This window comes from Channa argus, chromosome 7 (genome assembly GCF_033026475.1).
Source record: "Channa argus isolate prfri chromosome 7, Channa argus male v1.0, whole genome shotgun sequence".
NCBI classification, from domain to species: domain Eukaryota; kingdom Metazoa; phylum Chordata; class Actinopteri; order Anabantiformes; family Channidae; genus Channa; species Channa argus.
In genome coordinates, this window is record NC_090203.1 from 1,720,770 (window position 1) to 1,745,765 (window position 24,996).

The window sequence follows — 24,996 nt, forward strand, 5'->3', positions numbered from 1 at the left end:
TTTGCTTGTGTGTCTCTGCTTCCACATTGGTGACGGCCACGACTGGAGGCGTCGTGTTTTCACGACTGTTCGGAATGTTCACTCCGACTTGAGGATGAACTGATTGGAGTTTGGTGGTAAAATGTAACTATCCCACTTAGGACTCATGGACGAACTGATCTGCAGGGCAGAAATTCAGAATTTTCCAGCGTTTATGACGTCACCTCAAACCTTCTTCTCACAGCAGTGGTTTCTGTGGATCGGCTGCTGCTGCGTTCCACAACAACTCCTTCAGTTTTCCATCTCCGGTTGTCTTCAGTTGGTGTTTGGAGCAGCAAATTTCAAGCTCTTCCTTAAAATAAATGAAGCTTTTAACCCTTAAAAGAGTGAAGACAGCAGTCAGAATATTCAATAAAAGATTATATTGCTGGTCTTAAATTATCCTGAAGTGAAATATAAGCCTAGATGAACACCGTCACTTTGATACTAACCACAACAATCTGTACACAGAGCTTAATACGATACAGTACTTTTTCCCTGCGATGGTGCAACAACTGAGTCACATTTGGGCAAACAGTAACAAAAAAGTACACAACAAATACATAAATAGCTTTTGTTTCCCTTTAACGTCATTTATAACATAATTATTATAGTCATGATTCTGGCTCTTGCTACAACACGTCAATTGATTGATACATAAATTAACATCAATAACAAATAATAATAATAATTAGAACAACAATAATATCAAGGCTGTCTGTCTCTCATATAAATTTGGTTAGCTTACTGTATGAAACGATCGACTGATGCATCAGTTCTGTTGCTTTAAATCTCGTTTTCCCAATTGCGGAGTGTTTACGAGAGAAATAAGTGTGTGTGCCATGTTGGCTCCAACACGAGTCCACTGACCCAGATTGCTTCGGTGGGTTCATGGCAGCATGTGGGACACTCCTCCTATATCGGAGATTTTGAAATCCTTAACAGGGCCCTGAGTTACCTCTTGGGAGTTCAGTTCTCCTTCTGCAGAAGTGAAATTAGCGCATCCTATGGTGGAAAGAGGGGAGAGCCATTCACAAAGCGTCAGCACACTTGGTTGTACAGATTCGGACCCCTGAGTACCTTGTTGCATCCGATCTGTCCACTCCAGATCCTTTAGTGTCCTTCCAAACTCTTCTCGAAAGTTTGGCCCCTGTCATTTTGACTGAATGGCCCTCCCCTGCATTAGTCCTCCCTCCCACGTAGGTCCATGGGTCACCGTCCAGGGCAAGATATGGGTCTGATGCAGCGTCCCTGGAACAGCACCAGGTTGGCAGGACAGTGGCAGCCAGCCACGCACGGCTTCTGACACGGTCCGATCTCGTTCCAGTTGTCGCAGGTTTTGGTGCAGCCTGGGCCGCAGGTGTCGTACACGGCCCCGTGTTTACACTGGGTGGCTGATGGGAGGGAAGAGGCGGTCAAACGTTAAACAAATCAGTCATAAAGACGTTGATGAATCACTTCATCGTTGACGCTACAGTCTACTTAAAACGACTTCTGTTCTTGGCTTTAAAGTGAGCACAGCAAAAACATCGTGCTCAAAGTCCCCTGTGGTGTGTGACGTAACTGAATGAAATTCTGTGTTTGACTTGTCATCTCACGTCAGATTGTTAATGGATCTCTAACCTATACAGGCAGTGTCAGGCCTCCAGAGGACAGGAACTCCCTCCCTCGCACAGGCTCGGCTGTAGGCGATGAAGGACTCGCAGTAGCAGTTTTTATGGACTGGGCACTCGCACATATCTGTCACACACGACCTAGAGAGAGAGAGCAGGACTTGGTTTAGGTTTAGATTCGATTTTCTTTTTCTTTCACTAGCAGGATCATGCAGAAGCACAACAATACATTTTAATGATGTAGCGCGTTTTAAAAAAAGTCACTTTTGGCATTTTTAGACAGGTGTGTTATGTCATTATTGGATATCACACGTGTCGATTCTTCATGGTAACAGCTGAAACGGGAGACTTTGCATAAAAAAGCAACTTTCAGAGCATTAGTTGTATTTTCTTTCTGTCCTTTGACTTGGACTCAGGCCTCACCTGTAGAACGGGGCGAAGTCGACCACGCGGTGGCACTTCTGAAACTCCCACGACTTTATCTTCTGACACTCCCGATGGGCGCGGAACTTGACCTTGACACTGCCGGGGCAGAGGAAGGACGTTGGCCGACGAGGCAGATGCTGCTGGGTGCAAACCTCGTTTCCGTCCACCCGCCACGACTCTGCGAACTCGTCCACGTCGAACTTGAACTGGCCGTCGCCTCCCATCGTGTCGTCCCGCTTGTGGCCATTGTAGTTGCCACAAAGGCCACAGAGGCGTCCGCGCAGGTGGGGAGCGGCTACAACCTCCACAAAGCTGTCACCGTCCCATGTTATCTCCAGGCCTGCAGATCGAGGTGGAAGGTGGGAAACAAATTCTTATGGCGGTGATGGTGCCAGTTTTCAAATTTTAAAAAACTGGTGCCTGAATTTATTAAACTACAAAAGAAGAGGTTTTATACTAAATGAAATGAAAAATCCTTTATCGTGCAGCTTTAAATCCAGTATCAGGCCTCCTGAACAGCCACAGTGTGTGAGGTGTGTGCTCACCTGCGATGGTGGTGAGTTTCAGCAGGTATCCATCCAGGTCGATGTGCACCCCAGGGCCGTGGTAGGGCAGGGCAATGCGGGTGCCGTTCCTTCGAACCGTGAGGTGTTGGTGGAGGCTGAGGATCAAAGCTCCAAGCCTCACCTCAACAGACTGAGTCCAGGAAAAGGAACGAGTCCGCCGGGCGTCGTTCTTCACCAAAACCTGAGAACAGGTAAAAGTCAAGGTCACTCATTTATTTAAACAGGAAATAAAAATATTCTGCTGGTTTATTGAAATACTTTCCAAACAAATTTGACAATGAGAAATGTTTAGAAAGAGCTAGCTGGCAGCTGAGTATCTTATTCATGTATGATTAGGAAATAAGAGAGTTTAACCAGCAGTTTGCAAACCCAGCTGACTCTGAGATGTTTCGATGGCCTACACACACACACACTTCTCAAAGAAGGTTCGACATTTAAAAGAGAACTTTGGAGTCGCTGAAAAGCTTATTGTTCCCTCTGCTGCCAGTGTTACGCTCAGCTCCTGGACAGTTTAAGTACTGAAGGCACAAAGAAGCAAATTATATTAACTTGTGCTTCACAACACTGAATCCCAAAAATGCTAACGTGTTTCATTCGTTGTCTTTTTCTTTTTTTCTTTTTGGGCTGCTCCCTTTCAGGCATCTGCCTCCATCTATCCCCATTCTCAGCATCCTCCTACCGATATACACCACTTTTCTCCACCCGTTCCAACCTGCTTGCACACAGCTCTGTGTCGTTCTGGACCATTGACCTTAAGTACAAAGTCTCTCGCTGCCGATCACAATGTCATCTGCAAACATCATAGTCCAAGTTTGGAAGATGCCCTTCCTGACACAACCCTCTGCTTTTACTCAGACCTAGGACCTGCACTGGCTTGGTGCCCCCTTGTGGTTGCATTGCTAATGTGTCATTCTATACTGTAAAATGTCCTAAAGTTGAGCTTTTGTCGTACCGTGAAGCTGGAGTCGGGGCTGTTCATGTTATTTCCTGGACTTCCTGATGGAAGGCCACTGCAGTCACGGGTCAGGATGTACTGACAGGTTCCCTGAAAGTTAAAGGTCCTGCCGTCGAAGGTGTTGTAATGAGGGTCTCCAAACACTGTGCAAACACCCGGCTCTGCAGAGACAGAGGAAATACAAGTATGAGTGTGTGAGCAAACAGACGCAGTAGATGCCTGTTAAACTTAGTGTATAAAAGCAGCAGCACAGAAGTGGATCTATGCGTGTGTTCAAGAACAGCAACAGACCTGCCAAAATGCAGGGATTGGTGACACACAGCCTGCAGCAAAATGCTAATTTCTGATAAAATGTGCCACTGAGACATGTTGTGGCACTGTAGAACTCTAGCTTACAGACACAACCAAAGCGCACATTGAGAAGGAGCGAGGTCGGGCTATGTTGGCTGAGACTTGGTCTGTAGGCCACTTTTCTACCTATTCGTAGTCAAAGCGTGGTGGACGACCGCTCTACCCTCCTGCACCACAGTGGCCCCTGTGATGTGTTTTATAATTCCTCATCGGCTTTGGGTCTGACAGCTGCACTAAATATCAGTCAGTCATATAATTTGGCAGCAGCATTACAACAAGACTTGATCATCTCGGGAGGAAAACTGAAGCTAGCGGGTCGAGGAGGACTTACTCACTTTCAGTGCAAACTGGACAGCAGCCAGTTCTGTTCAGGATCTTATTCTGCAAGAGGGAAGGAGACAAGGTGTCAGACCAAGAACATATAATTATTATCGATCCTTAAATTGTCCTCTGAATGTGACGATAAGCGTATTATTGGCTGTCCTTTGATTTGCCTGTGATTTCAATGAATTTCTGTGAAATTACGAAGGAAAAGAGCAGAAAGAAAAACGGAAAAAGTTACAGCCACAAAATTTGTCCAGTGTTGGTCAACTACATTTATGGAGTTATTAAGAAATACAGTCAAACAGCTGAAAAAGAAATGAAACCTGGAAACAGAGAGGGGTGGGGGGAGAAAAAAAAGAGTCACAATTTGACAATTTCAGTCAAACCAGGACAACGATAAAGACACTGATACTCCAGCTTCAACCGCTGGAGTCCGACTTTGTAACAGGACCCGTGTGTGTGTGTTTCCATCTGCAGTGCAGATCAGAGGACTCCTCACACAGCTAGTTTTTGTTGCCTCGGGGAAGCCCTTCATTGGTGCGTGCACACACACACACACGCACACACACACACACACACCTCATCTGTCATCACACACAGACGTTCTCCATACACTCAATACACTATGCAGAGTCCTAACCTTTGCACAAAGGCCACTCTCTCTTTGAAGAAGGATGTCTTTTGACATGCAGAGGAGACACACACACACACACACACACACACACACACACACACACACACACACACACACACACACACACACACACACACACACACACACACACACACACACACACACACACACACACAGCTTTTCAGGGGCCTAAATATTGGGAGGTTCTTCTTTGCTGTCACTCAGATATCACACAGACAAAAGGCTGTTCACAGACACACTGTCTCCAAAGGGACACACTCTGCCGACCTGCCGCTGACCTTAGGATGACAGCATGGGAAGAGCGTGCGTGAGAGTTGAGGTGACCTCTGTACAGGAGAGACGACGCATCCTTACGATAACCTGGGTCAGGTGTGTGCAGTTGGTGTGTAGAGGGAACGTTGTGTCCATGTCATTCAGTAGCACCATCACCACTTGTATTTACAGAAAATGTAAATACTCAAGTAAAGTAGAAACACATCCAAGTTGTACTTGAATACTTAGTTCACCGCTGATTACTAATTGGCATTAAAACCTTACTCCCAGTAACAAAACAAACCCCATTTACACGTGAAACACACAATCACATCCTGACAAAATCCACTATGTTTTCCATACTGTACATAAGAGAAGCCGTTAAACACATACACAGCATGTGCAGTCACTGCAGACCATCTAATATGGTCCCACAGTTGGGACCACAAACAACAGGTGAGGGCTGGTTGTAACCACTGGAAGCGTGTGAACTTGGACTCCCGCCGACGCCACCTTTGACTGCGTGACCACTAGCGGCCGGCGGTATGCGAGGAATCCACTCCATCAAGCGCCCGGCCGACAGACGAACCCCTGGGCGACATCTGCGACGGTACAAGCAGTGCACTCGTTGCAGATGTCGCTCGGGAGAACAGTGCCTCCTCCTAGCAAGCAGTTCCCAGAGTGTCTGCAGAAAAAGATAACTGCTCAAACACACACTCTTCCATTGTAAAGGACGAGCTTGTGTTTCTATAGAAAAGGCTGGAATCACCTGCAGAAATGTAAATCTGCATCTGCAAATAATAAATTACGAAACTGACTAAATAACTAAATAATCCGATATTAAATTAACAATTAAACGGTAAATAAAGTAAAGTCTAAGAGCAAAATGAAGTAAGTGAGTCAGTGTTTCTCTTTTCCCAGGTGAAGCGCTTTGAAACCGAGTGAATCACTTCTGGCAGCTCCATCAGTAAATCAGGCCACTGTCTCAGTTTTGAGACGTTACGCATGTGAAGTGAAAATGATGGAGTTAGTCACGGGCTGCAAAGGCAGAGTGTCAGACGGAGAGATGAGGAGCGACACAGACAGCCCTGAGGCCTAAATGCAGGCTGGCGATTGGTTGTTGAGGCTGCCACTCACCAGGGGGCAGCTGGTGATCGGTACACACTGTTTGGGCCGACACTCGACGTTTCCCTGGACGCAGGCGCAAAGGCTGCAGTTAACCGACGACCACATCTCTCCTTCCTGCAGGAGAGAAGACACACAGCAGTTTCAGAACATATCCATCGGTCATCCATCCATCCGTATTTTATATACATTCATCAATTATCTGTGCGTCCATCTTTATATCCAGCCTCCTCCATTATTCACTTTGTACATTGTGGACATCCATCTATCAGTCATGTGTTTCTAATGATCATCCATTCATCCATTTCTGCATGATGGATTTTGTTTCCTTGCACCAGTCCCTCCCCGGTTTTGTCTGCTCTCTCTCACCCTGTAGATCTTGTTCCGCACTCTGCAGTACTTCACCTCCTCCACCTTCACGTAGGACAGACACTCCTCGCAGCACTGGTCACCGTGGCAACTCCCCGGGCGTGAGCACTGCCTCTTGCACACCACAGTTGAATCCTGGAAAAAAAAGGAAGTGGTCTTGGACGGTATTTCGAACATGTTTTGGACGGATTCTAAGTGTCCGTTTCATATCCCGTCCGGTACCTTGCAGGTGCAGGTGGTGCAGTTGTCGTGTTTGAAGCTTGTGCCGTTCTCATAGACCTCGCTGTGGAAGAGGCAGCTTCCTAAAGACAGATCAAACACCTTCCTCTGACCTGGAGGTAGATGAGGAGAGACGCAGGGGCAGAGATGAACGGCCATTTTCATACTGTTGTAGGTCCAAGTCAATGTAAAGTTCATACAGCGAGATGAAGAGCAATGTGCTGAAGTACAAGCTGCACTGCTCTACATTATTATAATGTTGTGATAAAGGTGTGTAGCTGCTGTGTAAAGACTGAGCGGATTCCAAATGGTATTCAAGGTGAAAAAGGTCAAACAGTTTGAAAAAAACAAACAAAACAGAATCTGCACAAAATGATTGTAACAACAGATACAATTCATTATTAAATGAAATGAGTTTTTTCTTTTGTCTGCAAATATTTGAAACGTTATTTTCTTTAAAATGGAGAAGTCGCCCCAATATTTCATGATGAACCAGCTGAGAGCCGACAGGTGAAAAATACCACACACACAAAAAGACGGGATTTGGTGAGTTTTTACCGAGACATCTGGGACAGCACTGTCCTGCTGGGGTTTGGCTGAGGTGAGAGGGACAGGAAAGGACCGGACACACCTCCCTCATGCAGAGAGTCCGGCCTCCCTGGAACAACAACCAAACTCAGTTTTACTGTGCTCCTTCATTCGCGGAGGTTTCAAAAAATGCTGCAAAAAAAAAACTGAAAAAACTGTGTGTGTGTGTGTGTGATTATCAGTACTTTAGCTACCTAATGACTCAAGTTTACCACGTGTTATTTAATTATGTTGTCAATATTTAGCAATGTTTCCTATATGACACGAACAAATCACTACAAACAGGATTAATGCAAACAGAACAGTGATGGTGATCGACTCCATACGAATGAAATAAAGATTTTAAAATGTTATTTCTGTGCACAGAAACCCACAGACACATATTTCTGCACATCAGCAGGTCAAACTGTGGCACCTCTGTATGTGGTGCCAGCACATTAATGCTGCGATGTGTTTATGGGCCCACTTACAGGGTTTGTTTGTGAAAGGGGGTGGGGGCTGTTTCCAACGACGGGTTTGTGACCCCCGGGTGAAAAAGTGAAAAGCTGCCCTCAACCACTGAAGGTGAAGTGACGGTGTGTACTCACAGTGCAGGTGCACTTGATGCAGGGTTTTCCCTCTGGACTGAACTCCTCCTTCTCTTTGTACAGACGACCCTCAAAGATACAACCTGCAGACCGAGAAGCCATCACTTCGTCATTTTACACCTCGGTCTGATTTCCACAAGTTCTGCAGGAAATCTGCAGGTTCTGCATTTTCTAGAAAAGTTCCTGAAAACATTTCTTATACGTTCCCAAAAATAAGCTGGTGTTTACTTCTTAGGAAATTCTACCCAAAATGTACCTGATTGAAAAGAGGTGCAGTAAAAACTGTTATGGATCATCATATCGTTGTATTTATGTTTTTCAAGAAAGAAACTAGAAAAAATGACATATAATATTGTCTTTAAAATCCAAATGAGCCCTGAAGCCAAATTTTCCTGAAAGCGACAAAAAAGCCGTTTGTACTCACTGGGGCAAGTGGGGCAGCACTTCTTCGGGTGGATTTTGGGATTCTTGCAGTGGATGACGCATTGCACCTCTGCCTCAGTGACGACACCTTCCTGTCACAAGCAGGAAGTAAATCAGTTTGTACCACTTTCTAAGAAACTCCCCTCCAACCCCTGCCCACTTCCTGTCTCCATTCATTTCCTCCTTTCCTTCTTCCACACTCCCTCTTCCGCATCTCTATTTCTTTCTCCATCCCTCTGACTTTTGTTCCTGCTTCCTTCTTGTTTGTGTTTCTTTCCCCTTTGTCCCTGTCGCTCTGCCTTCCTTTAACATCAGCACTCTCTCAGATCCAACGTCAGAGGTTTTCAATATGTCGTCAGAACTGAAACAACACTGTCCGTTCACGTCACAGCTCATCTGTCACGGTTTGGACGCACGCGCACACACACACACACACACACACACACACACACACACACACACACACACACACACACCTGACAGCGTCGGGTTATGCAGGGTTTGGTGGACGTGGTCCAGGACACTGAGCTGTTGTAGGATTGTCCGTCCAACATGCAACCTGACAGAGAGGGAGAGGAATCAACTCAGGACATGATTTCATGTACTTTTTGTTTTTTTTTTTGTATGACAATCATATTTTAACTGTACATAATAAAAAAAAAACTCATGCAAGCAGTGCAGAACATGTATATTTCTGTGTTTCTAACAATCTGATCCAATAAATTGTGAGCTAAACTTGCGACTAACAACGTCTAGAACACGAAGTGGCAGCCAAACAACACACATACAAACAAGGTTGGAAACATTAACATTCATATATTATCAGCTTATATGACGACATGGCAACGCTGTTTGAGAAACATCTGGATCTGTGTGGTGTCTGTCCACTAGTTGTAGCTGAAGGAATTGGGGAGGGGGGGTTGACCCTTTCACATTACACACACTTATTGATCAATTGTTATTTGATCCAAAATGCTAATCAGCACAGTTCATATTGCTCTGAAGCGCCTGCACAGCCTCAGCCACAGTCATTGTAGTATTAGCAGAGGTACGTGGCTGCAGACCTGTTCCCAGATTTTCTCTGGTCAAAACCTGATCTCCTAAAAACACAGGTTTACTCTTAAAGCTACAGGACACAAGATGGACTTTTGCTGGACTCCTTCAAACTGAAACAAGAGACAGAAACAAAGTGCTTATGAAATATGTTGCTGACGTTTGTTGATTATTTCTCTAGTCACCGTGCAACACTCTTAAGATTTCACTTAGGTTTTAATGTGTTTCAGAAAAAAAAAATCAATAACCTAAAGTAATACAATCTAAATAAACCTAAAAGAACATATTCAAATTGTGTTTTGTAAGTTAAAAGGTGAACAAGAACTATATTCATTTATGGTAAAGCAAATAGTTAAGTTGGGTTAAATGTTAGATTTGAATAAAGAATATTTAGACAACAAACAATGCAATTAAGTCATTTTACAGAGTAGTGGCAGCATGAGACCCTCCCTCTCCTCGCTCTGCTACACTCTGCCACCTTCTGCTACGCTTCCCCACACTCCCTTGCAGTATCACTCATTAAAACGTTGCAACAAATTGGAAGCTGCGAGACATAAACTAAGCAGAAATAGTTGAAATCGTCTTATACATTTCTCTTATTATAGTCTGAACACTTAAACTCTTGTTAAGTTTACATTTGAGGAACTTTAGCGATAAAAAGCAGTAAATACAGATCCATCACTACAACTGACAGTAGCACTGACTCTACAACACAGACACATGCTGCAGTGTTCTGGTAGCGTCCACGCAGCACTAAATGAACAGCCTATTCATTTCAGCCCATTTACCGTTAGTGGCCTCAGATCAATGTTTAACTTTGCACACAGTGAAATCTGATCACAGCCATTGATCTGCTTACTTCAGCGTAAAGCAAAGCTTGTGATGCTGCATCGCCGCTGTGCAGGATTTACAGTATGTTGGAGTAAAATATCTCATTAAACAGCACGAAAGCCCACAACCGTCCTCAATAACCAAAACATCATTCTCCACCCTCGATCACATACGTGGATTCTGCTGCACCTGTGTTGTTGTCTGGATGATCATAGTCCAATATCTAAATCAATGATAAAGAAATTCATGTCACCTTGACTATTAAAATGACATAATATATGATTTTCTTACTCCACAGTGTATCTCAGCACTCATACACACAGACACTGTTTAATTAAGTCACTGAAGTTTGAAGTAAACTGCAGCCAATAAAATGAGCCAGTCTGCCTGTGAATTTCTTTAACTGTGCGTATGATTTCATAAAAGTGAGAAAACACTGATATGAAACTGGGCTGTTTCCTACATCAAAGACACACAGGGGTCCTTCATTTGGTCACAGTGGCCATAATTCAACCGCACAATAGAAAACTAACACGTGTTGCCGTGACGACATGGGGCTTTCCGCGTCCGAGCCGAGCTCGTTACACCTCTGTTAACGAAGTGCTGCGTCGTAAAATGTTGAACCGCAAACAAAAGGGCCGCACCCCAGCTGAGAGCCAGGAGTGTGTGTGTGTGTGTGTGTGTGTGTGTGTGTGTGTTTACATTTCTAACCACGTATTTTTATGAGCACAGAACAAGCAGGAGCATCCTTTCTGGTGGCTTTGCACATGAATTTTCAGGGTTGGAATCAACTGAATGTTGAAGACACTGAGGAAGCAGCTCCTTTAACAGCTGCTGGTCACTGGATGCTCGGAAACTAGTCAAACTGTGTTAAAGGCAAAGCAAAAAAGGCTTCGTCACTTCCACCTCCTCTGTTTTCAGTGGCAGCTTTCAAATGATTATTTCATCAAAAGTTCCAAGAGGAACCAAGCAAACCTTAGGGTCGGAATCTCTTAGCGCTTACAAAATACAACTGACCTGAGCTCAACACTGACACCACATCTGTTTATAAATGTGGAAAGTAGACTGTGGTTCTGAAGCCGACTCGTCCAAACTCACTGGTTCTGTCCAGATCCTACGTTTATCCAGTTACAGCATATGTTTGGATTTCAACAGGGACAAGATTATATTCAGGCTCAGTCACCAACGCTTTGTTAATTACCTTTGTGTTCCAACCTCCTAGAGCCTCAGTTCCATTCAACACTGGTCAGTGGGATTTTCTTTTTGTCCAGTTACACACACGCATTGTAGACAGTTTACACTCGTTGTTTGATGTCCACTAATGACAGAAAAGAAGCTGCCTGAAACCAATATATATAAATCCTACCTGGAGTTCAGGTTAAATTAACCTCCATGTGTAACAGTCAGTAAAGCTACTACACACGAGGAAGATGAGGATGTGAGACGTGAAGGTTTATTAGGTTTCTGACTCATAGAGCAATTTTAGTTCCCTGGCCTGTAAAACCCGACAGTGAACCTCTCTCGCACTGTCTCCATACACTGCAGATGTGTGTGTGTGTGTGTGTGTGTGTGTGTGCGTGACATGTGAGCTAAATAATGCACTTTGACTCCCACATGTTATTATGGGCCTTGGTGTTTAGCTTGAGTTCATAAAGTGTGTGTTTGTTACGGGCTCTGCTTAGCATCCAGTCTCCCATTAGTGCAGAGCAGCTGCAGGGACTGTACCTCTAAACCAAAAACTACCCCGGTGCTCCTTTAAAAAACCACGAGTTTCATTTGAAGAAACGTTTGATTGGGGGAGTCAGGTGAAAATGAAGTATGAAGAGACCGTTTCCATCAGTCTTACCTTTACACCTCTCACAGCAGGCTCCGGTCTGTTTCACCACAAGAGCACAGTCGTCAGAGACGGGAGGACATTTTTCCTGTTTACAGTCTGCTTTTGCCTCCTGCAGGAAAAAAAGAAAGAGGAGGAGACAGTCAACGACTGCGTTAAAGCAGAGACCGGTGACCGGTGTGCAGCCACCTTCCTCTGGAAGCTGATGCAAAATGGAGAAGCTGGTAAGTAGATTTCTGTCAGAGAAGTGTAACCAGGTTTCTAATCGACTTTCTCCAAATGAGCATGTGCGTAACAAAAAGCTGCAGAAAGGAACAAGCAGCTGATGCTGTGTCATTTTTAAAACCACGAAAATGTCTGACCGTGAACCAATCCAGCGTGAGTTAATGCGAGAAAAGCTGCTGCTTGGTTAAATAGAGCAGAGCGCCTGGATTATTACACGTGCGATGATAATTGGTTAGATTTGATGTCACTAATACAGGAAGACACAACGGTATCACTGTGATATTTCATCTGTAGTTTCATCACCAAATCCCAATGACCTAAGATTTTGTGTGTGTGTTCATTAGTCAACGTAGTTTCTGTACTTTAACTCACCTCGTGATCGTTGCCTAAAACCCTTCGCTTCTCATTTTTGTGCCTAGATTCTACAAAAAAGTGTGTTTTTGTTTTTTTTTTGTCCCCAAACTGAACATCGCGGCGACAGAAATGAAGTTCGCAGCTTCGTTTCTACTAAAGAAGTGACTCAGCCTTCACAGTTGAGCTGTGAATTTTCACACCAGCTCAACAATCCTCCTGCAGAGTGTATCCGTCATCACCAAGGGACTGGACCGAATCTGTGCTTGTTTAATCGGCTCCACTTTCACACCCTGCTTTTATTACCGATTCTATCCACATGCTGGTGTGTGTGTGTGTTATTTTACACACTATGAGGGTTTATAAAGTGGAAGCTGGCGGGTCCCGTGGTCCAGAGGCCCTGTGGCAGGCAGCTCTAACGAGGACGGATCAAAGGAGGGCGAAAATAAATCGGTGTGGTTTAATATAGCAACAGTGCTCCAGCTAAACCCCAACCACACGGAGGACAGATGATGTCATGACGGACAGAGCACGGAGCAAGAACGGAAAAGAAGAGAAAAGGAAAGAAAAAGAGATAAAGAGCGAGAGGAGAAACGTCCATGTGCATGTTTAGATTCACAGAGAAAGTGCAAAATTAGGCGAAATGTGATGTTGTAAAAGGGGGAATCCAGACTGCAGCCTGTGAGCAGTGGGCTCATCCAGTCACTTTCTAAAGTCTATTAGGCGACAAGAGTCCAAAGCAAGTTAAAAGTGAGGAACACACACCAGGGGCAACTAGGGGTTGAGTGTCCTGCCTACGCACAATAAACCTACATGCATTAAAACATCCCAAGTCTTTCAAAGACCCAGAAACCATTTAGTCCAAACCTCTCAAGGTCATGTCCCTCTGTCCATCACTCTGTCCTGTTACTCATTAGCTCAAAGTGGTGTGAGTGCATGTGACCTCCCCACCCCTTCACCCTGTTTCCAGGTCAAAGGTCACAATGGGTCACCACGCCTTATAAACACTCAACATACCACCGTGGCACCGAGGCCTGCCGAGAGTACGGACGTCTGTTGTCGAGGACCCCCCCCCCCCCAGAGGGACGAAGCGTTGGTATGCACATAAGAGTCTGACTGGGAAAAAGAGAAAGTCCGTGTGTAACTGCGATTGTGTGTTTACCTGCCACTGTCCACAAAGCAGCTTGTCAAAGCTGCATGTTGAGTCTGCTCAGGACTCGCTGCTGTGACATCGGAGCTGTAGGTTTGCTGCACGTCACAGATCACTTTTCAGATCAGATCAGACTGCGCAGCTTGTAAAATTCAATCAGTTCAGTTCGATCCTTTTTTTTTAAATTGGTGAAGTTGAAGGCGTATTTAAACTGAGTGTCTTCACAGTGGCTGGAGAATCTAATCAATCCGCATGTGGCAGTGTGGTTCTGTTCATTTTAAGTGGTAAACTGTTCATCTAACTAGAAGCTGAAAACAAAAGAGAAGAATTATGAAAAACGTGTCAGTAAGGTTTAATACCAACATTTAGGTGGAGTTTTTCTCACTAACGAGCTCTTTACAGACTTGGGTGGATGCTGAGACTAAAAATGAGTGTTTTCTTTTCAACAAACGGATTCTAAGCTTCTCTTTTCTTCCTCCTCTGCCACTAGGAGGCGGCATTGTTTACTGCTTCCTTCCATCATTTGTTTTCCTTGCTCTTCCTCCTCATCACTCAGCTCCTGCTCAGCCCTTTTTCTCCTCACCCATCACTTTCTCCTCATCACCCACTTTGTCTTGTTTTTCATCTCCACACCACTAACTGCTTTCTTATTTTCATACATTTACTCACGGTCTCTGACCCCAACCCCCCCCCCTTTTTTTTTTTTTTGTTTATTGCACCTCTGTTTCTCTGTCACGGTGAAACATAGACAGGTCAGTCTGGGTCTGTCAGCCTAGGAGAGGAACTCTCAACTTAAAGACCCACTTAAGCCCTTGGACCCCAGCCCCTCCAAAATCTTAAACCCCCTCCTTTTCACTGTGACCTTCCACCTTTCACCCTTCCTCCAAAACAAACAGGTCGCGACCCCCCACTAAAGAACAGGAGCCACGGCAGCTTAGGGACGAGACGGGAGGAGAAAGGGGCCGAACACGAGACGAGGAGACTCTAAAGCAGCTGCTCGTAGGAAAAGATGATTCAGAACGAGGAATAAAGAGAGTTGAGTGATGATAATAAATTTTATTTTAGCTCCTCATCAGCCATTTGTTACATGTCAACATTTGTGTTCAGAGGTGGCAGAAGTACACAAAGTACACACAGTACTCAAAGTACTCGAGTAAAAATGCAATTATGTGCCTATAGAGTAGAAGTACAACTACCAAGTATTGAATCTGATGTTGGTGATAACTTAACATGAACAGTCGGACTGAACTCTCACAGATGAAATTCATGACAATAGAATTTGTAGTAATTAATGAAGAAGTTAAGTTCAGTCTGTTTCAGCTCCATGTTTGACCTCTGCTGACTCTGATAACAATATTATTTCCCTCCACTTCTTTTATCACCTGGATACTACATTAAAATACTCAAATTCAGCCAAATATCTGAGTATATTCACCGAGGTTTTTCAGCATAACTGCGGGCTGCACGACTCATAACGACACCGTGATGATGCTGATTCTGGCTCTTTACGTCCTTCTCTGTTAGAAACCACTAAAGAGCCGAGAGGACGTTTAAACCAGAAGAGAAACGCACCAACACACAGTCGTTAGTATTTTACTTATCAACTGTATTGTGCTGTAATTTTGAAGCACAGGTAAAATGTGACAACAGTGAAGTTATTTTACGTCCGTAGCATCGTGTGATAAAGAACAGAGCTGCCGTTCAGTGTTATCAGGTGATCGTCAGGTCGACTGTGCTCCTCCTCTATTGATCGGCTACTGTTTGAGTTCAACAGGAAATGACCCCTGACCTTCGTCTCACATTGATCACACCTTGATACAGTAGTTTGACTGGAATGTTTGTTTGATCGATAACCAGGCTGCCGAGCTCCTACTGACGCCTCCAAAAGCTGAAAACTTATTTCCTGTTCTAAAGAGATCAGCAGATTCAGTGTCTCTTTGCGACGTTCATGTTGATCGTTTTCGGATTCGAAATGCAGCAGGTCTCTCGTGATAAAAAAGCTGAGCTCAGTGTGACTCGACTCATTCTCAGTGCAGCACTTAGCATCGACATTCCCACCACAGACCTTTTAAAAGAAATCACTTGGATCCTTTGATACAGCAGCTTTCACACACTCGTGCTTCCGCTGTAAACAGAATGAACAGAGTGTATTTGGATTTTCTGCTTTTGGATTCGAAAAGTCGGGATTCGTTGGTGTGACAACAACAAAATGCATTTCGCGTTCGTTACCAAACGTGCTTCATCATTTTATTAATATTGTCTGCAAGTCAAGACTAGAAAATGTCAAGTCTCTTTAGACAATTTCCCTTTGGGATCAATAAAGTTGTTTGAATCTTGAATCTTGAAGTCATTTAATGCAGAAACAGGTCTGATAATTCACCTGAGCTTATACGAACAATTGACTGAACATGATGCTGAGAGGAACAAACATGAGACGTTTGCAGGTTTTGGTGCAGGGAAGAGCAAAGTGGAACTGGACAGAAAGAAATAAAAAATGAGGACAAGTGAGGGGAGGACCAGCCGATGAGAGAGTGGAAAAAGACACGGAGATGGACAGACAGATACACGAGGACAACGAAGAGCGTGACATAGGTTCCGCCGTCTCCCTCCGAGATAACAGATCGTCATGGCGACCTGCCTGTCAGTCAGTCTGTTAGCTACATCCACTCCTTGGCCCCCGGCACACACACACAATGGCTCTTCTGTGTGTGTCCCAAACGTCAACACCATTAGCAGGTACTCTGGTCCGAGCGAGGAGCCACGACAGCCCTCACCTTTCTGTATGTGAGTGACACTGGAGCCCTGATGGCTCCCCAACCTCCCCCCAGAAGACAGCGTGGCGACAGGAGTCTTTCTGGGAGCGAAGAGACTGAGAATGCGTTCGACTGCGTTTCTACAGAGATTTGCACTACGTTAAAACAACACGAGTGTTGGTGTGGTGGAGCTTCCCGTGGTGCCTGTGCTCAACGTTTGACTGCTTATCATATAAAAAACACTTGTCACCAGGCATCAAATTGTTGTTGTTTTTTTCCTGCTACTAGAGAAAATTGTTGACCAGAGTTTGGAGTAGACTGGTTCCTATGGTTAAAATGGTGCAGGTTTCAATTCACTACGTAAAAAACTTCATCATAAATTCAATAACCTTAGCAGCGAATGAGTGCGAGTGTGTGTGTGTGAGTGTGTGTGGATGGGGGGGTTATGGTAGACATGAAAGGCCGGCCATTGCTTGCTGATGACTGATAGCACTCAGCAGGGCTTTGGCTGATGTCTGTCTGATAACACAGAGGACAGCTCAGTCCGACAGGCTGGGAGCAGCCAATCAGGAGATGGCGTTGCCAAGAACAACAGAAGCGTGTGTACAAACTCATACGTACAGACCAAAGTGTTTCATGTCAGCAATAAAGGACGACGAGGAGACAAATAATTGCCAGGAGCTTAAAACGTTCCCCCGCGAGTCTCACTGTTTTGTTGCATTCGAGCTCCTCCATGACTACTACTCACAGATGTGACTGAAAATCCCACACTGGTCTCAGGCTGTGTCCGTTTAAAGGCCTCAGTATGATCACAGCTTGATGGATCCACTACAAGAATCCAAACAACTACCGCAAGACACAAATGTTGATCTGGACGATTCTGCAAAATCCCACAACACATCATGTTGAAAGTTTTGAAGTTTCCCTTTTTGTAAAATACCTGAGCAGTTGCTGTGAGGACTGGTTGACGGTTGTGGTTGCAGTTAGTAAAATGAGTGAAAACGTTTATTTCCCGAAATGTTGAACTCTTCCCTCATCTGGTAGGAATCAGTACTGTTGCTCTGGACGTCACACCCGTGTGCTTCCTGCAGAATAAACTCCGGCTCGTGACTTGAACAAGTCCTGTTCATTCTCATCCACTAAACACTACAGCAAAAGCTTCTACACAGCACAGGGTGAAGAGGCGGCGTCCGGGGGTCAGGGGTCAAAGAGCACATGTTTCAGGAAAGAGTCGTCCCCTGACGTTTTGTAGGCTGACTATAACAGCCGGGCCGAGCCAACACAGCGCGGTTAAAACAAACCCCCCTCCTCGAATTTCACTCCTTTTTTTTAATAAATCCTCAAAAAACTGTCAACAAATCTAAATCATAAAGTGATTCTCTGCACATGCAAATCACAGTGCAACCCCCCTTTACGTGCTCACACAAGTTCCTGAATACTTAGCGACCTACTTACCTCCGTTTCTACTAGGATGTCATTGGCTAACATGCATCATATTGACAAGAATTGCAAAAGACATTCGGTGGCAAAACTGAGCATTAAATCCTACAATTGCCCCGTTAAATCTTTCACAGTTGTGGCCCAGTGCTGCAAACGTTTCACAACCTGCTGATAAGAAACACCAAACAAAGTTCAGTAATCAGCTTTACAAATATCACTATCAGCACTTAAAGAGGTCATTTGATCCAATCGTATCAGTGGAAAACCTAACACAGCAATTACACATCGAGGTGCAGAGCACAAACAGGGGCCAGGCGGCAAGTCATTCAACTGCTCCACGGCCGCCGATAATGAAATGTCAGGAGTCAAACGGCCGCAGAGAAAGTGGAACCGCTTGTGCTTACCAGACAGACACAGGTGATGCAGGGGTTGTCGGTGATGTTGGGGATGTGGAGGACCTCTCCTTCATTTTCACAGCTGGCCTCTGTACCTGTGCAGGGCAAGGAAGAGAGGGAGACATGTTGAAGACGGGGCCTTTCGACAGAGCAGCTGGGAGCTAACAGGAGCAACATGATCCAATAGCTGCAGACTGACCACAGCAAACCGTCCAAGACAGGATGGTGTAGAAAGTCAAACATCGAGTAACTAATTATTGACAGTAACTACGTCCTGTTACCAGACGTGTATGAGAAACTTAGTTTGGCAGTGTGTTTGTATCATTGTTGCTCTAAACGTGGCTCAGCTTTGGTTTCCTCTTAAGGTGGAATATCGCTCTGCGAATGTATGTGTGTTATAAGTAAGAAGAGGAATAAAACCGGAAGGAGACAGAAACAAAAAAAGACCAAGCTCTTTTATCTGTGTCTAAACCCGTCTGCCTGATTCTCCGTTAGCTGCTCCGTCTTCCCGTCTGTTTGTTCACACATTGCTGCACAACATGTTGCTGAGATCTGGGAGGTTTGCACCTCGGTTGGTCCAAGTAACGTACAGCATTTTACGCAAGGGTCCAACTGTCGGACGTTTTTCATGTCAGTGGTCAAATTTGCTAAATCTTCCCAAGGCTCTGGCTCAGCTAAAGAAAAAAAATAAAATAAAATAAGGTTCCTAGGCCTTAGTTCCTAATACCAAAAAAAAAAACCCAAATACCTTCCTGTGGAAAAGGGCCTGCACACTTTTCTACATTTGATACCAAGACCGTTTCTGACAGCTCTTCAACAAATACTGACATTAACTTGACACATACCATTGTGGGTTGATACACATGAAAAAAATAATCCAGCTTTTCCTAATTGGTATTTGTTTAACTAACCCTTGGGCAGGATCCTCAAATTACGATAAAGGGGTTTTGCATTTTGCTTGATTTAAGACTCCGCCATGATATTTGCTCTTAAAAGACACTACTGCATGTGAAAATACATGACATTTGGCCAATAAAGCGAATTGCTACAGTTTACTAAACCAACAGCGTTGCCACAGTAATATACAAATATAAGCTGGTTAAGCTTCATTCTTATTGGCAGGGAGAGTCCAAAGCCAAATATGAGCTGTCTTCCATTCAGTCCAGTTTGTCTGTGCAGGTAAAAGCTGTGACATTTGAGCCCAGGTCTTATAAAATGTGAGTCAGACAGTTTGTTATGAGAGCCAACGTAATGTGAACCGGCTACAGGAAACCGGCCTAAAGTCAGGGGTTTACGGGTCGAAGCAGACAGATGTCATCATCTCACAGCCAGCGGTTCCTCCTGCAGAGGAACGAGGGCGGGACTGATGCTCAGCTGTTTCTTCTTCTTCTTGTCCCATTTGTTTGGACTCTCTCAAATGAAAACTTCCTTCCCAGTAGGAACGTTTGGTCATGGCCTGCAAGTCGACTGGGGGTCGTGGGAGGTGAAGGTGGATCCACACCCCAGACCACACGAGCGCCAAACTACTTCCTGTTTCTCCTTACGTGTCCCCCAGCTGATCCCATCTGTCAGAGGGAAATCAGTCTTTCACCTTGTTTTAAGCACAAAGATTTTGGCCTAAAAGCCCAATTTGTTCATCCTCCGCTTCAGTTCATCTGCTGCAACAACTCAGTTCCTCCATCAACATCATTTAATGTTTCACCACAAACTGTCGTTACAACCAGAAGTGATAAAAAAAGCACTTTGCACGGACACTTGTGAACACATGTAACTTTATACAAATAAATGACTAAGACCATTTTAGGACAATATTTCGTTGACCTGGTATCAGTGGGATGTGACCTCTGACCTTTAGCCATCTCCCTGATTTCTTTGATAGGGTTTGGGTTATAATGATGATTCAATAATGGACCGTTAACAATCTGCCTCTTCCGAATCAAAGTGTCTGTTATGTTCATAGGGTTCAGACTTCTCTCCCTACACTGTCCACTATCAACTTAACCTGCAAAAGCCAGAAACTTAAAACAGAAATCATATTTAGAGCCTTTCTGCTTGGTGGAAAACCTTTGCACGGCAGCAAACCAGCATTGCAGCCCACAGTTATGACTGGCACATCCACTATGTGGCAAGTGTCCACCATGCAGACGCCAATCAGCATTAAAACTAAGATTAGCAGCTCCGTCATGCTGCGTAATACGATACTACACACCTTCATTGTCAGTTTACGCCGATGTTCGTCGTGCCTCACAGGCTGCTCTGTCAAAAACACAAACATGCCACAAAAAATGACACCAACAGCTCACAAAGAAAAACACAGCCACTGCCGCATAATATATTCTATGGCTTCAGATTTCACGTGGCCCCTCCCTGATGTTCACGGAGCAACAATACAGACAGTTCTCCAGCCTGTTCTTTTTAAATGAGGGACTCTAAGAGGCCTAGGAATAGAGTTAATTCAGGGATGTGTGAAGCTTGGTGCTACATGTGACAAAGTATGTAACAGAGCAGCTAAGCAGTGATACAGTCTTAACGGCTCCACACCTCTGTAAACCTCTTTACTTATAGATCTTCTGAATGGATTATTAACATGTGAGGATGTTGACTTTTTGCCTTAGTCTGTTTTAATGCACTGCATGGAGCCACCAAGTGCCTATTTAAGCTTAAAACTTAGAAAGAGGGAAACATCCAAAAGTCAGCTGGAGTCAGTGTTTCAACATCAGAGTAATTTACTGTGGCGAATGTGAAGCTGACGTCACTCTGTGGTGAGTTTTAGTTTTCGTGTCGGGAGGAGTGTGTGCGAGGCCGTTTTCTGACTTTCTGTCATGCAAAAAGCATCACCAGCTGCAGCTATAGTAGCTTGTCCGATATTCAGCAAACGTGAACGATTTAAACAAGTTTTTAGCCAAAAAACCCAAAGAGATGCATGTGAACCACTGTGTCCACTGTAGCTGACTGAGAGCGTCCCTCACAAGATGGAACCCCAACCCCCAACACCCCCATAGCTAAAGCTGCAACACCTGAACGCAACACGTGTCGCTTCACACAGTCGAACACTAGCACGGAACTAACTGCGGGCCGTGCAAAACCAGAAACAACAGTGACATCGACTGATGCCTGAAGCTGAAAGTCTCATTGTCACATAGTCAAACACCTCAACAAAGATTGGAATCAGGTGGGCAGAGGTCTGAATGACTAACATCACAGTCTGCTTCACAACAGACAGCGAGTCGCCCTGTCTGTGCTCGTCTCCTCAGGAGAAAACCAGCCTGTGGATTCGGGCAGAGCCGACTCCACCACCACTGTAAAATTTACAACCTTCATGTGTAATTAAACTGGCAGGGCTGTAAGTGGTGGGGGGGGGGAGCGGGAGGTGGGCTGGAGGAGGGGAGTTACAGTCTCTGAGGCCTCGATCTGACTGAAAACCTTCCTCCCCTGCTTCTCTGCTGCTGTGTTTGCCTCGTAACCATGCGTCCAAATACTAAAGATACATAACGGTTATAAAGCTCACATCTGATTTTTGAAGCATCAGCGTTTACGTTGGACTTATGATGAAAGAAGCCACAAGTTGGTAAATTATAATATAAAGAAAATATGCCACATAACCATCCTGCAAAACCTGCAAAAATATGAACCCTAGTCCTGGGCCTAAAGTCTGTGTTTGTGCTTCTTCTATCAAGTTTAACTATCAAGTCTCCAATTAAGCTTCAAATATGGATGTGGAAGAATTCAGTGCTCAAGCACCACAAGTAAGAGAACATCAAAAAAAGTACTTGAGTGACTTTTTGGACACTAAGTATTTCTCTTCAGACGTGTAAAGTTGAATGAAGTAATTCATAACTCACAACTGAGGCTTCTTCTCATTGTTGACAGCCAGTAAAAGCATCATCTTGCAGCATGTCATTCATCTTTTCGCCCAGTGGATTTATGCCACTAACACGCTGGACTCAATCATAAACAATTCCCGTTCAGTAACTTGCTGAATTTCAACCAAAGACAGCTGTGACACGCAGATAATGTCCCGGAGCTGATTACAGGCACCATACACACCATCCCGAATCCAACTTGACGACCTCTGTACCCCCCCTGCTCCACCTGCTGCACAAACGCATTCACCCGTTCCAACTATAAGACCACAAACAGCCCAGAACCCTGTGGTCTGTGGTTCGGCACACAATAGACAGATGATACAGTGCATATTTGAGATGCCAGGTGGAGGAATCCGATCTGCTGGGATCCAAATGGTGCAGCTGATGCCGAGGTCTCCTACGGTGTTTGCTATCAAACAGATAATGTTTGACTTCAGAGACCCCCCCCCCCATCTGATTCCCATGATCCGGTTTGCGCCAGGAAAGGAGATGAGAGTCGAGAGAATCAGAATATCAGACATTATTCTTAACAGAGAGCACGTATTACGTTAAAAAGCTGATAAGCAAGTGAAGCCTCTGTTGGCAAAGTTTCCCCCTTCACGAGAATGAAATCATCATGCGTCACCGTAACCCTTCAAATGACCCCTGGAGGAACCAACAACCAAATAAATGCCGTCATAAATGAAATCATCTCATGTGTTTAATCTAATGGCCTTTCCTCACAGTGCCAGGGGAGACGGGTCGGGTCAGGTCAGTAAAAGCAGGTCAGGCGCAGCAGTCCCGTCTCTCACGCTGCTGTTTACCCAGCGATAAGACGCATGTGGGCCCGCGCGTCTGCGCGCACCGCCGCATCCATATCGACGTTTCATTCATCCCGTCCCCATTATTCTCGTTTCTCAACAGCGCTGCAGGGCAAACAACTGATAGCCGATGATGCAATGCGGCTGTCAAAAGGGAAGCAGACCGCTGACGGAGCGCGTTTCTAGCGGGAGGGAGACGCAGGAGAGGCCGCCATGAAGGGAGTGCGTGAAAAACGCCGGTTCAGGAAGGTGATTTGCACTTTACGGACTAGTTTTACTTCTTTTAAAAAGTTGGTTAATTATAACTTCGAAATACGCAAACAAACATTCTAATAAAGATTAATTCATTCTCATAAGTAACGCAGAAGTTCCATCCACCAAATGTGTGTAATGTCTTCAAGTGAAATAATTTACCGATGGTGGCAAATCTGCATCGGCAACAACAACAACAACAACAACAACAACGACGCATATTCCAAGTGTGTCTGGCTGGATTTTAGTGGGTTTTCTCTCAGTGCTGACCCGGATCAAACTGAAAACCAACCTCAGAGTTAACACACATTTAGTACAGTGAGATTAAAACACACGCTGTGTGTTTTCTGAGCCGAGTTTTTCTGTTCTTGTTGTAGTTTTTGCTCCCTGGTGACCACGCATCAAACTGGAGCTTATCTCCTGGTTTACTTCACCGCCACGGGCTCTATTATAAACCTGAAGTGGCTTTGATGTTGCTGCGCTCCCCCGGCCGAGTTAAAAGTGACTGAAGGTGCACGCAGACGCGCAAGCAGACTAAATAACCGGGGAATTGGGTAGGTTTTACGCACGGTGGGTGTTGTGATGTGTTATTACCAAACCATATGATGCCTTTAATCTTACCTGTAATTAGCGGAGAGGAGGACCGGGGCGTTTGGATCAGCAACAAAAGGCAGAAGAAAAACCTACAGGTGGACCATAAGGAAGGATTCAAGCAGCGGAGCAACATCTTCGAGTTCGTTATCAACGAGATTTTGAGAAATAAATCAATAAAAATAAATCCAAAGAAAAACAGGAGCGATGAAACCGATCCGGCAGATTGAGCAGGTCTGTGTTCTTTACTCCACGAGAGAAAACCTGCTCAGTTTGGGCTGAAATGCAAAGCGACAATCAGCCAGGCGCGCAGTGATTACACAGACATTAAAATGACAAAGACGCGCCGACAGGCAGGAGACAGCGTGGCTGCGCATGTCGTGCACGGAAAACAGGAGTCAGGGTGTTCATTAAAAACATTTATCAAGAATGTCAGCATCAGTTCCTGGAGCAGATATGACGACCCCGAGATGGGCAGCGGGTGATTTGGAGGTTTAAAAAAAATGGACCCCGCACGTCTCCGGCAGTCAGACGCGTCCAACCCAAAGTGCCTGAGGTGATGTTAGGTTACAGGACAAATAAACACCCGTGGACAGTTCGGAAACGAGTCGGACTTCCTGCCAGCGAATCAGTACGTAAGGCTTTGCCCGAGCCGAGTCGTCTCAATTAGCGCGGATCCAAAAGTCCGTTTGCCACATGGATGCTCGAGGATGAGTCCGGGACGAAGGAGTGGACTGCAGCTTCTCTCGCACACACGCCGTGAGCTCTGAGCAGTGCGAAAACTAGACGCGCCTCTCGTCCTCCTCTGGTATTAAAGCGGGCCTCTGGTGTCGGTGCGCACCGCAGAGCCAGAAAGTCCTGCCTCCTCTGTGAAACGCGGGACCTCCTCCTGCCTCCAGACCCTCTCTGGTCCTCTCTATTAGGTCTTTGCTGGCTTCTCCCTCAAGCCTTCACATTTACAGTGTCTCTGCCCTTATCTGTGTC

At 45.1% G+C, this 24,996-nt stretch overlaps 1 protein-coding gene across 2 annotated transcripts; it reads right to left on the reverse strand.

Moving 5' to 3' along the window:
* Positions 1 to 386: 386 nt before the first annotated feature.
* Positions 387 to 24,996, reverse strand: bmper (BMP binding endothelial regulator). 2 transcript variants are annotated; one of them, XM_067509283.1, is made up of 16 exons: positions 24,043 to 24,996; positions 18,513 to 18,598; positions 12,202 to 12,301; positions 8,948 to 9,030; positions 8,473 to 8,563; positions 8,049 to 8,131; positions 7,432 to 7,531; positions 6,877 to 6,986; positions 6,655 to 6,789; positions 6,298 to 6,402; positions 4,265 to 4,310; positions 3,576 to 3,739; positions 2,603 to 2,804; positions 2,055 to 2,397; positions 1,642 to 1,772; positions 387 to 1,412 (listed from the first exon to the last, which is right to left on the reverse strand). In XM_067509283.1, exons 1-16 carry the CDS (start codon positions 24,146 to 24,148, stop codon positions 1,231 to 1,233), a joined length of 2,067 nt encoding a protein of 688 aa, XP_067365384.1. In that variant the 5' UTR covers positions 24,149 to 24,996; the 3' UTR covers positions 387 to 1,230. The 2 variants fall into 2 exon arrangements, with proteins under 2 accessions (XP_067365384.1, XP_067365385.1); XM_067509284.1 differs by lacking the exon at positions 24,043 to 24,996 and adding an exon at positions 10,529 to 10,578 and having other exon boundaries at positions 18,513 to 18,529.

Bases quoted from the DNA above. Each gene is read 5' to 3' on its own strand.
- bmper (XM_067509283.1), bottom strand. From the start codon at position 24,148: ATGTTGCTCCGCTGCTTGAATCCTTCCTTATGGTCCACCTGTAGGTTT. The intron at 9,031-12,201 runs GTAAGACTGATG...CCTCTCTGTCAG, and splicing joins CTGCTGTGAGAGGTGTAAAG to GTTGCATGTTGGACGGACAA. The intron at 8,132-8,472 runs GTGAGTACAAAC...CTCGGTCTGCAG, and splicing joins GTGCTGCCCCACTTGCCCCA to GTTGTATCTTTGAGGGTCGT.